At 42.8% G+C, this 13,762-nt stretch overlaps 1 protein-coding gene across 1 annotated transcript in view; it reads left to right on the plus strand.

Moving 5' to 3' along the window:
- GPR153 (G protein-coupled receptor 153) overlaps positions 1-10,773 on the plus strand; it is a 478,673-nt gene extending 467,900 nt beyond the window's left edge. Inside the window, exon 6 of the mRNA XM_078642619.1 lies at positions 8,952-10,773. Within this exon, the coding sequence (XP_078498745.1) occupies positions 8,952-9,713 (762 nt within the window). The 3' untranslated portion in view covers positions 9,714-10,773. The remainder of the gene's footprint in view (positions 1-8,951) is intronic.
- Positions 10,774-13,762: the final 2,989 nt, after the last annotated feature.

The following is a 13,762-nucleotide window of genomic DNA, read 5'->3' on the forward strand; positions in this document are numbered from 1 at the left end:
TCACCCATTTTTATATTCTATCCGATTGTTTTGTACCTTGCTCTTCAACTACTATATACAGTGCATCATAAGAGATAGATACTTTACTGTATTGCAACCTTATTTATTAAGAAATGTATAGAGTGCACAGCTACCTCCAGCGGAGGTGTGCCGACGCAAAAGCAGTCGACTGACACAGGGTGCACACAGGATTAGGAACGGTTGAAGATCCAGGTTTTTAGAGCTTGCCGGAATGCTGGTTTCTGGTTCAGTCAAGTGGAGAGTGAGCAGCATGATGTTCCAGAGTTTTGCGGTCCTTACCACAAATGCTCTGCCGCCTATCCTTGCCTTACAAAAGCGAGGAATGATGAGGAGCTTCAGGTGGTTGGATCTCAAGGCCCGGTCATGTTGGTAGTGTTGGAGTCTGACTCTCGGACATGCCGGGCCTCGGCACCTGGTGCCTCTGTATGCCAGGGTGAGTGCATTAAATTCTATTAGACTGATGACAAACAGCCAATGAAGTTTTCTCAGGTGGGGAGTGATTGAGTGACAGTAGGGTACCTTGCAGATAAATCTAGCTGCAGCATTCTGAATCATTTGCAGTCTGCGGGTCAGATATGCGGTGAGTCCCAAGTAGAGACTGTTAGCGTAATCCAGGTGAGATGTAATTAGGGCCTGAACTACTGTCCTCCTGCAGTCCAATGGGAGGAAGTGGAGGAATTTCATTAGAGTTCACAATTTCCCAAAGCAGGAGGAAGAGATTGCCGAATCTGACATTTGCAAGAAAGATTGCTATCAAATCTGACCCTGACCAAGTCTACTGGCTCAGGAGGGGGATTCAGTTCTTGTGGCCACCAGAGCGCAGCGGGTGGGGAGGCCCGCTGATTGAAGAAGAGCACATTGGTTTTATTCGAGTACACCTTTAGGCGATTTTGGGTCATACAAGCTGAGATGTTACTCAGACACCTTCTAAAGATGACAAATGCAGCCTCAGGTTGTTCATTAAAAGAGAACAGAAGCTCTGCATAGGAAATCACCTTCGCTACGAGGGGTTCGGCCAGGGCTGCAAGCGGAGAGAGGTAAGCATTGAAAAGGAGTGGACTCAATGCAATCCCTGGGAAACCCCACACACCAGGGATTTCTGGGAAGAGACAAAGGGACGTAGAAAAACTTGTTGTGACCGGTACTCAAAGAAGGACCCGATCCATGACAGGGCCGTGCCCTGTATTCCCAGGTGTTTAATCTTTCCAGGAGAATTGCATGGGCCACCATGTCGAAGGCCGCGGACAGGTCCAGAAGCACAAGGATTGCTGCGTTGCGCTGGTCAATATTTATTTATTTATTTATTTATTTGATTTATATAGCGCGTTATAACCCAGAGGTCTCTAAGCGCTTTGTCAAAATCGAACATCGAGTACAGTGGAGAACAGCTAGTCATAAAATTACCGATCACCCCATGCTTGTTGAAAAAGTACTGTTTTTAATTTCTTTCGGAAGGACAGCAAATTGGTTTCCTTCCGCAGTTCCATTGGCAGCTTATTCCAAGCTGATGGGAGTGTATAAGAAAAGGCACTGCCGCCCACCGTGGCCAATCTACAACGTGGTTGAGTAAGAAGAATGGCATCCGCAGATCGTAGCACCCTAGCTGGACTATAGGGGATTAGGCGGGATTTCATGTAGATCGGCGCCTTACCATAGAGGGATTTGTGTACAATACACAGCCCTTTAAACATCACCCTTTGTTTCACTGGCAACCAGTGCAGTTCTCGCATAAGGGGGGATGCATGGGTATTCCTTGACTTTTTAAAAATAAGCCTAGCAGCGTCATTCATGCCAACCTGCATCTTATTCAATAATTTTAGCGGCAACCCTATGTATAGCGAGTTACCATAATCCAACCTGGCTAAGATCGTGGCAGACCGCACGCCTCAGGGTGGAAAAATACAACAACGAGGAAACTTTCCTAAGTTGCCGGAGAAGGCCGACACAAGTCCCTACAACAGCCATGACTTGTTTCTGCATGGACAGCTTACTATCCACCTGGATGCCCAAGCTTTTGACCACGGCCGCAGGTTCTGGAGGTGGCCTTAGTTCTCTTGGCCAAAATTGATCACTCCATGGGTTGCCCGCGATGGTAATGGGCAATACCTCGGTCTTGTCCGGGTTGATCTTCAGTGAGTTCCTGGACATCCAACTGGCTGTGTACTTCAAGATGTTTTGCAGTCTAGCGAACGCACCCGGACCCTCATCTAATTGGATCACGATCTGGGTGTCATCCGCGTAGTTGTACACCTGGCAGTCCATCTGGTTAAGCAGTCTAATCAGAGGCTGTAAGTAAATATTTAAAAGGAGGGGCGACAGGGCAGACCCCTGCGGCACTCCACGGGTGATCGATGTAGTGGTGGAAAGAAGGTCACCAAGCTGCACTCTCTGTGACCTCCTTTGGAGGAAGGAGGAGAGCCAGGCATGAGCCGTGCCCTGAATGCCGAAGCCCATCAGCCGTGACAGAAGTTGTTTATGACAGACGGTGTTGAATGCCGCGGAGAGGTCTAAGAGCACCAGGGCACCTGGAGTGTTCTTATCTGCCCTGTTCCTCAATTCATCCAGAATAGACAGCATACCAAGTTCCGTGCTATGATTAGCACGGAAACCAGCCTGGTTCGGCTCAAGCAGGATGTTACTTTCCAGATGTTCCGACAAGATGGTGAGTACGCGTTGCTCCACCACCTTTGCCAAAAAAGGCAGCTGAGATATAGGCCTGAAATTTTTCAGGCATTTCACATCTGCCCCTGTTTTTTTCAGCAGGGGAATCAGCCGGGCCTCCTTGAAGGAAGACGGTACTTGTCCTGTTTGTAAAGATGTATTCAAAAGGCTCAGCACGTCTTCCTCTATACCAGGCAGTGCAAGTTTGAACACTTCTGGTGGGCACGAGTCTGCAAGAGAATCCGATTTTACCCGACCCAAGAGAGCTATCAGCCTCTCCTTCGTAATCAAGGGTAAGGGGATTAGAGGGATAATTCCTGATGTTCTAGCAGGTATGTCCTGCGGAGGGCAGTCAATCTCAGGGGCCGCCGCAATATCAGCTACCAGATCTGAAATCTTGTTAACAAAGAAATCTTGGAATTTTTGGCAGTCCTCCTGCGAGAACTCCGTGGTCTGCTCCTTGTTTTTCCTAAGTTCCGTAAGGACTCTAAAGATTTATTTCTGGGGGTTTCTAATGGTTATGATCCTCTCCTCGAAAAACTCAGCTTTCCTAGCTACAATTGCCTGCTTGTAGCTAGCGAGTGCCTGTGTGTATTGCCTCCGAGAATTGGAGTCATAATCCTTCCGCCAGGCTCTTTCCAATTTCCGAAGCCCCCGTTTCTTTCCCCTAAGTAGTTCGTTATACCAAGGGGCCCCAGATCCTCTGTTCACTATATTCATCCTACGTATTGGTGCCACGTAGTCCACAGTCTTCCTAAGTTTGTCCAGTAATTCTTTACAGAGGACATTTGAGTTTCCTTTCTGGTTGTTAAGAGGTGGGTAGGTTCGGAGATAATCTAGCATTTTGTCTCCATTTATGTTTTTCCACTTTCTGACCGCCTTCCACCCGTCCCTGGATTTCATTGTTTGTTCATCCAGCAAGAGCTCACCCCCCACCAAATGGTGATCAGACCAGATACACGGCTGGATAGTTACCACACCCTGTACTGGAGATGCCATCCAGACCAAGTCAAGGGTATGACCCTTGACATGTGTTGGGCCCCTCACTTGTTGGACGAACTCCAGTGATGTCAGTGCCTCATCAATCTGGAGGGCTTGTCCTTCTTTCGGGACTTTCTCCCAGTGATAATTGAAATCGCCCATGATAACCACTTTGTTATATCTTGAGCGTATGTCATGGACCAATCTCAGGAACAGCTCAGAGAAATCCGGCGATGCCCACGGAGGGCGGTAAACTAGAAGGATAATTATACAGTCTGCTCCCAGCTTTAGCCTAACCCCCAACACCTCAGCGCCTCCCATGCTTTCGGCCAGGAGTCTTTCACCGCGTAGGTGAGAGCTATAAAGAAGGGCCACCCCACCCCCTCTCTTAGTATCCGCTCTATTATGATGCAGCGCCGAGAAGTGAGCTGGCAGAGACGCTACAAGATCTGGCATAGAGGAATCCCCTAACCACGTCTCCGTTACTCCTAAAACCTCCAGTTCCCCGTCCTCCAGTAGATTGAAAACCTCCAAATTGTGTTTCTGAAGGGAACGCATATTAAGGAGACTGTAATGTAGGCCCCGGACCTTATGCACAATATCCCGACTAGGGTCTATCCTAGGTACTTTCAGTAATCCTAGCTGACCGAGTGTATCCGCGCACCCCTGGGTAATGGAAATATTGCCAAGGTTAGCTTCCCACAACTCACCTCTGCTGTAGATACGCCGCGGACCAGAGGTCGAGGCCCCGGGTCCCGTTTGGTCCCGGATGGGCACAGATGGGCTCGACTCTGGCGTGACTCCGGTGTGACTCCGGCGTGCTCACGCAGCGCGCGAACGCTGCGCATCAGCATGGCCGTCTTAAATAGCTGCCTCAGTGCAGCTAGCGCGCAAACAAAGATGGCGCCGTCAAACGTCCCGTTTTCCCCCCAATGTGTCTGCCACCAATAATAAAGGAGAGAAGGGACCCGCTAAAACGCGGTGTTTTTAACAATTATAATGCAAGTAGTTGGGTTATGCACAAATTTAAAACAGGGGAAATTTAAACTTACACTAAATCAAATAGCAAAAAGGTATTTTTAAAAACGTAATTGCCCACCAGCACTAAAGCGCGTTCTACAGGAGCGCTACTCGCGTTATTAGTTGTCCTATCTGACCAAGATTGCTTCCAGGTTTGCACGCCCTAAATAGCTGCCTCAGTGCAGCTAGCGCGCAAACAAAGATGGCGCCGTCAAGCATCCCGTTTTCCCCCCAATGTGTCTGCCACCAATAATAAAGGAGAGCAGGGACCCGCTAAAACGCGGTGTTTTTAACAATTATAATGCAAGTAGTTGGGTTATGCACAAATTTAAAACAGGGGAAATTTAAACTTACACTAAATCAAATAGCAAAAAGGTATTTTTAAAAACGTAATTGCCTCGCAAACAGTCTCTGACACTTCTGGGAGTGAAGTTTCCATACTATTGCCTGCTCTACAGCCGGATTTGGAGATGTGTAATCGATTGTTTGCTTCCAGGAATTTCGAAAGTTGACTCTGGGCTATCTGTTTGAGAATTTTCGTCGGATCAGGCAGAAGAGAGATAGGTCTGAAGTTTTTATATTCTGCAGGGTCTGCATCAGGTTTCTTGGGGAGTGGCAGTAGGAAAGCCTGTTTCCAAGCTGCTGGAAAGATACCCGAGCTCAGAGAAGAGATCCAGATCTGGTTCAGGGGCATTAAAAGAGGGGGCCAGAAGTTTAAAGAACTGGGCTGGGTAGGGATCACCAAGGCGAGCCAGATTTACTTTCCAATCATTTTTTTAAGGAAGCATTGAGAGAAAGAGGACGGAATTTGGGCAATGACTCAATATAGTCCGGAGTAGCGTTGTGCTCAGATGGAGTCAAGTTGGATGGGAAAATGGCATAGATAGAGTGAATTTTGTCCTGGCAAAAGTTCGACAATCCAGCACAGAGGGACGGGGAGGGAAGCACAGTACTCTCACGGGCTACTGGTTTGGTAACACATTGAACAATTTTGAATATTGCTTTTGCTGAATTTTAAGCTAATTTAACCTTCATCAGCTCTCTCTTTGTATAGCACTCGGATATCACGGTAGTCATGTTCGTGCTGTATAAAACGCAATAAATACATTTTGGAAGCAAAGTATTTTGGAACATTGCTTCGTTGTTTAATCCTTAATAATATCCACATGCAGTTTAATATGGGTTTACATGTAGGCAGAATATTATAACAGCTATTGGATGCATCCATGAAAATACTTTAAACTGTTTTGTGTACCTTGTGTGTGTACTAAAAACTATTGTCTCTGACAATAGATAAAAATAGTATACAAAATCGAATATTTGTTTATAAATTATTTTATGATTCTCATAAGAATTTTGCTTCCTCTTTCTAAATTTTAACAAGTGTGATAACCTCCGGTGAAGAATACATCTCCTGATTTAAAGTGTGGATGAACAACATGTTTTGAAGACTGTAGAACAAGAGTAAGATACTTTTTAATGTAGACTGAAATACATGTGCAAAGCCTGTAAATAATAGCTTTGCTTACTATAAAAAGCTTCAGTAAATTCACAGCTTACTCTTTTGGGCCTCCGTGTTGCAACAATTTTTTTTATTTAATGTGTAAGACCAATCACCTATTTACTCTCCATAGTGTAGGACATGGGTGTGTTCTGAGTTTTAGGGAATTGGACACCAGATTTAGGGCCAGATTTATCATAGTGTTGCATTGACCTTTCGTCATGCAAGGTAATGCAAGGGCAACGCTACACTAAAGTCAGATTTACCAAGCAATGCAAGGGAACCTTGCTTGGCTTTGCAGTGTTTGGTAAATCTGGAGGAACCCAAGGCAGCCTAATTACCTGCCTTGCGTTACTCTGCCCCAGGGAGGTGTTAAATGGATGGAGCGTGGGTGTTGCCAAACATCCACCCATGGCTTTTGGTGCATTTCCAGATTTACAATTAGCCGTAGACCTGGGAATGCACCGAAATTATATGCTTTTCCGGGGATTCCTAACGAGGAGAAATATTGATATCTCTTTGTTGTTTCTCTTTCTCTGCAGCACACATAGAAAGAGGAAAAAGCTTCAGAGGATTGTTTTTGTGCAGGAAGGTGGCTTTCATGCATAAAACCAATCCTGCCTGTAACGGAGGCACCCTTGAACCTTGGGGCAAAGGTGCCTGTGTTGGCACAAAGCAGCACATTGTGCACCTATGCAAAGAAAGTACAGGGATATGCCATATAATGTTAAATATGGCGCATTCCTTCCCTTTCACGCAGCGCAGCAAGGTATCTTGCTGTGTTGCATGAAAGTTTGGTAAATCTTGCCCTTAGTATATATTTGCATAACACACTAGCATTTTAAGAATAAAGTGCCATAAAAACTTTACTTAATGATGATATGGTAGGGCAATGCAGAATTCTGCTTTCATCTTGCTGTAAACCATTATATATGGTCTCAGGTGTTCTTGACGATACATCATATCCTAAATAAGTAGGATGGGAGTTCTTACATGTTACAAAACAATAAGAATGTATTTATGTGGATGTTGGGATACCCTTAGGCTCTAATGTTAGAATTCTTGCATAATTGTTTCCATGTATGTAGTTGTATTCCTAATAGTGATTAACATTTTGTGTTGGAAAAAGTTCCCCCAACTTCAATCTCTGTCTTTATATTTTTTTAGTATACTTGATTATAGTACTGGGCAAACTGAAGGATGACAGCTCTGGAGAATAAAAAAACAACACGTAATAAACCCTCTATCTGCAATTTATGACCATCGAGTATAAACCTATCAGAATGAGTCCTGCATTCTGATTGGTAGAAGATTGGTCATTGCAAGGAAATGACTGATTTTCACGGCCTCTTTGCACTCTTGTTGAGCTAATATAATTTGTCAAAAGATGTTGATGGTACGTGGGAAAGTGAACGATTTAACCTATAATTTAAGTGTGCATTTGGCAACAATACTTCAGCTGTATTTTGGACTGAACCTCAACATTTGAATAAATCATAACACATTTTTTCTAACGATTAGCAAACTGGAGTGCAACCAAAGGCCAAACATGCTTATCATACTTGTTTATTTCTAGTCAATGTATTTTTAAGTTCAAATATTTTTCTAAATAATGGTGCCATAGCCACATTCTTACAGTATGACACATATAAGCAAAAAGTTCAGTTCGGATTCAGAGTGAGTACTCATTTTGAAGATTAAAATACCAATATAATTTCTGTGCCTGTTTCACTAGGGTCTCTTCTATTTATAGTGAAGCTGAAACTGAATCAGTAATAGACACGTTTACATTCCCATCATGTTTACTTCTTTTTCAAAATGTAATTGTTTGCTAAATTAAAACGGTATTGTACAAAAATATAAAACCAACATTAGTAACACATCTTTTTATCTAAAAGGTGTATACAAAAAATATTTCCATTACGAATGTCTAAATTAAATAGCAAACCACAAGACTGGTATCGATTGTTTTAAGAGTACGTTAATGTGTCTTACTAGAAGGGAAAATACACCCAAATAGCTATTATACGGCGTCATTTATAGACCAAAAGCACCCTATTTGGGTGAGGTAATCAGTTTGTGGGTTGCATATGAAAAGGAATTTGCATTAGAAAGTTTCTTATGCCTTAAAATGTTCTCATTACCAGGGAAACTCAATATTCGAATTCTTATCAATTGTTTTAAATGTGAGTTGATAGTGATAGTTAAGTATTTTAAAACGTCCATTTCTGAGATCATGTAAAAATGTATAAATATAGAGTGTCTATCTAGTACTGTTTGAAACTAGGCGCACCAACGAATGGGGCAGGTGTTGTATGCCCTCTGTTAAGAATAGTAGTTTGTAAATAAAGTACCGCTTAATGAATCTGTTAATATACAAATGTAAATAGGGGAATACGGAAACCTAGCATTACCTCAATTCACTTTTTTTGTTCTATTTATAAAATAGTTTCATGGGCATTCAGACTTTAAGAAGTATATTACATTTGTTCTACAAGAGTGTTTGCCAAAGCCTTCCGAAACATCAAGTGGACCTGCTTTTTATGCTAACATAGCTAATAAACTGTGTGGTGCCAAAGAATGAATGGATGGATTGTTTTTCTAAAGTCTCTGGGTTAAAACATTTCTCAATATCTTTCTATCAAGTCATGATCATTCATGAATCTTTTATTTGTGCCATAATTATCACGTGCAGCATGTTTTGAGTACACTATTGAGCCATTGCAGATTATTTGGAAAAGCTTCAATGTGTTTTTTGTTTTCTTAGGTCCCACCAACAAGGCGTTACTCTCACGATGAAACAGAGATATGGACCACAGGTCACATTCCTGCTTTTCTTCATGGCTGGGGATCAGCAGAGGACATGGCGGCGGTGTCCTTCTTCAGCTTGCCTCGACATGAAAGGAGGAGAAGCAGCGGCCAATCATACCACGAAGAGGGCATCCCACACCGGAAACGGAGGAAGTCAACAGAAAGCGTCATTTCAATGAAACAGTTTGCATTGGAAGAACTTTACAAAGATGATTATAAATGTTTTAGCAGGGAGGAGGTAGTCAGTTTTATTGACGAATCACCGCACCCGAGCCCAAGAAAAAGCTCGCGGAGGTCGTCTTCTATTTCTATTATACCAGAAACTTTCGCACACCAGACTATTGCCTTGGCTCACTTTCCTCTCACAGACTTTGAGCGGGAACCTCATGCGTTGCGCAGGTGTTCGAACCAGGGAAAAACGTGTACCCTCATAGTACCTGCTACCGTCAGGTCTCAGGAGGAGGACAAGCATATTTACACCGAGGGGGTAAAAGGAATCCACACGAGTGCAAAACACGATACTCCAGCTGTAGATGAACTACCAGCAAGGAGGGAGTTTTCTGAATCGGGCCAACACAGGACAGCTTTGAAACCTGCATGGGGCGATCAGGAAAGTGGACACAATGAAAATAAAGGAAGCAATAACAGCTTTTTAAGTTCTCCTGCTTCCTCAGGGTATATAACATTTCATTCTGATTCCATAGGTTCCACATCTTAGGAAACACAAGAGTGTTTTTCTTACTAATGGGTTTTTTTCCATTCAGTTTCCTTGGGAAGGTGGATAAGTTGTCTTTTTGACTTTGTTTAACCAATTGGACATGAGCAGAGCACCAAAGAAATTACATCCATGATCATACATTCATATAATACTTGGAAAACTGGATTCGTTTTTGAGAACACATTCAGAATTAAGAAAAAAAAGCTACTATAAGGCAAAAAGTACATCGTTTCGGTACTGTAGTTCTTCCAAACTTTTATATTCTAACAACTATGGCATATCCTATCTGAATGAAACCAGAACAGCTAGTAGAAAAAAAAACTGCTGTGTTTCCCACGTGCTGTTTTATAACCTACTTTTAATATGTCCATGAGGAGTAATCTTTGAAGCCTCATATCTTTCTGTTGATTATGATTGTGCATGATATCTGCTTTTTTGCATTATTTCCGTCTGTGTAAAACAGTACTCGAATAAGAGGTATTTCTCAAAATATAGGTGCATTTATCATTTGAGAAAGAAACTGTTACAATGTTAATTCGAGTGACATTTTGGATAAAAAATGCGTTTAAAAGTACAATATTTTATGATGATGGTGAAGTTAAGTATTTAAGAGAAGGGTCTAATTAGTTAACAAACGGTCAGCAATATCACAAGGTATTCCTGCAAAAGGTCATCCTACTGAATAAAAGTGAGTTTAATCGGGATAAACGCAAAATAACTTGCTCATGCGGTCATAAAGGAAATATATATTTCGACAATGAGGCCTACAAAAGAATTAAAATACACTGTAAATGTAAACATCAGTCGTTCACAATGTAATTTTTAGGATTTGGTAGGATGTTTTCTTTGGCATGCAAATGGCAGAAGAATAGGAGTTGAAAACAATCAAATACATCTGTTTTTATAGTAAAATCCTGGCCAAATAGTCCAAATGTTGACAATAGTAGTGTTTATGAGGTGCAGTCAAGATTAAAAACAATTCGGTACAGACACATAACTTAGAGAAATTGACAAGAATTGTTAACCTAGATGGTAAAGTAAAACTTCTCTGTGAAAGTAATTACAGTTTTACGATATTGCTGAATGGCGCAATTGAAATAAGTCAGGATGAAGCATTTGCATTTCACTCTTCTGGTTAGTTTCTATAGGCACTTTTGTGCACTGTCCTTTATATTTACATTTTACATTGTACATCAAATGTCATATTAGGTCCTTATTGAGCACATCAATTTCAGTTTTAAATCAGGTAAAGTATATTTCTGGATCTATTAATCCGAATCTGAATCTGTAAATTCTCCTGGTAGTATTACTATATTTGCACTAAACCTTTCTTCTATGTCTATGCACCAAAGGCACCAAAGGCAAGCAAGTAACACTCAACTCTATGGATCTTGTGACATGTCTTGACCCACTCTTTGCACATCAGACCACCATTGTTTATCTCAGCTACTGGCCTCCTTGGCAGAACAAAGACTTTGTGGATGAATTCATAAATCCTCACCACCTTGTCCATCCTTTAAGGCCACACTGCTCTCTTGGGTGACTTCAACCTCACAGATAACACAAGCTCAGAAAAATGAGATTCGCTCTTCAACCTCAATGTGGTACAGCATGTCATACAACTAACACTCCAAGGGCCACATTTTCAACCTTGCCTCATCAACATCATCAACAATCCAATGCAAACCACCCATACACCTGGACTGGACCGACCACTTTGTCATCCCTATCTGCCTGCTGAGCATCCTACCAACAAACGAAGGTCAAAACAATAGAACAGACCAAACCTTCACATCCTCCAACGCCTTCTCCACAGACAACCTAATTCTTGAACTCATCTTTCATTCTATCAACTCCATGTCCGATGTCAACAACGTGCTATACAAGTTTAACAATGCTTTGGAGGACAATGTAAATGCCCCAATTAAAACACACAAGCGCCAGCCAAAGCCTTCAGCATCTGGTACTCCAGGTGCGTAACAAAGACCCCCGCATCCCTCACGGTGTGGGGGCAGCCCCAGCAGCAGGCACAGTACTTAGGCTCAGCACAGTACTCAGGCCTGAGAGCTCCAGATTAAATCCAGAGCGGGCCTCACTTTGTCCCTTGCAGGGGGGCCCCCTCAACTTTTTTTATGCCACTGTGGTACTCTAAAGATCTTGCTGATAATAAACAAAACATATGCAGACAGGAAAGAAAATGGAAGAAAAACAGACCTCCCGATGACCACATGATACTTATGTTGCTCAGGCCAACATGCAGATAGCTCATCACATCAGTCAATGCAAAGTACTATACCAGCGCTATCAACGATGTCACCAACAGAAGCAGAATGCCTCACAAGACAATGAAACTCTGTATCAACCTTCTGCCAGACCCACCTATCCCTCAGTCCAAACAAAAGCTCAATGCCATCAATCTCTTATTTAGTAAAAAAAGATCTGATAGCGCATCAACAACACCTAATCCGCTTCCTCTCTTATGCCCACTCCTTCCCAGAGCATCCTGCAATGGTCAGCTCTCAAACTTTATCTCTCACACATCTCAACAATATTCTCAACTCCCTCAAATCTACTCTTTTTGATGATAACGTTTTACCCTCATCTTTCCTCAAAGCTCTCTCTGGGGAGGCTCTCTCACCCCTATTCAACATTGTCATTGTCTTCTTCACTCAAGGCATCTTCCCAAAAGCTCTCAAGACAGGCCAGATCACACCACTCCTAAAAAACCTACACTGATGACTTCACCAGCTACCAGCCAATCACTCAGCTACCATTTATTGGCAAGATAATTGAAAAGGCATCCTTTGTTCAACTCCAAGTTCACATTGATGCAAACCATCTCCTGCATAGCTACCAGTATAGCTCTGGATCAAACTGCAGCACAGAGACCGCTAACTTACACACAATAGACAATGCCCTCTTGACCTCTGAGAAAGTTGATCCCTAGATCCTGATGTTGTTGAAACTTTCAGATGCATTTGACACAGTTGACCAGGCCACCCTCATACACACCTGGGAGTCTCAAATGGTATTCACCAGCAATGTCCTTAACTGGTTCTCCTCCTGCATTTCCAAACAACACTAGTTTGTTCATATGAGCACCTCCAGGTCCCAAAAGATTCCTGTCACCTAACGAGTCCCCCAGGGTTCCATACTGCCCCCTGTCATATTTAGCCTATACACAGAGCAGCATGGTGCACAGGCAACAGCATCAGTATTCACCAATATGGTGATGACACACAACTCTTCTTGCAATCCCCATCTGCTTCAGACATTCAGCTTCTCAGACACTGCCTGCACATCATCCAGACCTGGATTTCCAGGGCCTTTCTGAAGCTCAATCCAACTAAGACAGAGTTCCTGTTATTTGCCAAGAACAACAAACAAAAACCAATTACATGAACCTCGATAACTTGAAACTCCAACTATCACTGAATGCCAAGTCACTTGGATGGACTCAGAACACAGACCTCATCTTCAAGGAACACACTGCCAACAAAAAGATGGCCTGGTGCCAGCTCTTTCTGCTGAAGAAAATGAATCTGTTTTTTTCCCTCCAGAATGTGACTTTAGAATCACTGTTCAAGCCCATGTACTCTTGCATCTGGATTGTGGCACCACCCTGCCCGACAGCCCCTCAGACTCAACTCTGGCACCCCGTAAGGGCATTCAATATATTCAGCATGTCTCCTCCAGGGCCTCATGAAATAAGATCACAACACCTCATCCTTATGTAATGTTATTAGCCCCCCTTGCCAGCCTTTACCAACTTCAAATCAAGCTCCATCATTTAGGAAGCATCACAATCAATACCCCAGCATAGCTTACAGACAAGTGCACCGTCTCTTATGGTTCTCACACACCTGGAGCGAGCATACCCTCAGACTGCCGTAAAAAAGAAAAATCAAGGCAGCACACCTTTTCTATCTATGCACCCAGGATCTGGAACAACATCCCATAACCATTAACACTAATGACTGCTGCTCAAAATTAGGAAAAAGTTGACAATGCACTACTTTAAAGTATAGTACATTACAATGCATTAACTG

This window comes from Lissotriton helveticus, chromosome 5_1 (assembly GCF_964261635.1).
Source record: "Lissotriton helveticus chromosome 5_1, aLisHel1.1, whole genome shotgun sequence".
Lineage (NCBI taxonomy): Eukaryota > Metazoa > Chordata > Amphibia > Caudata > Salamandridae > Lissotriton > Lissotriton helveticus.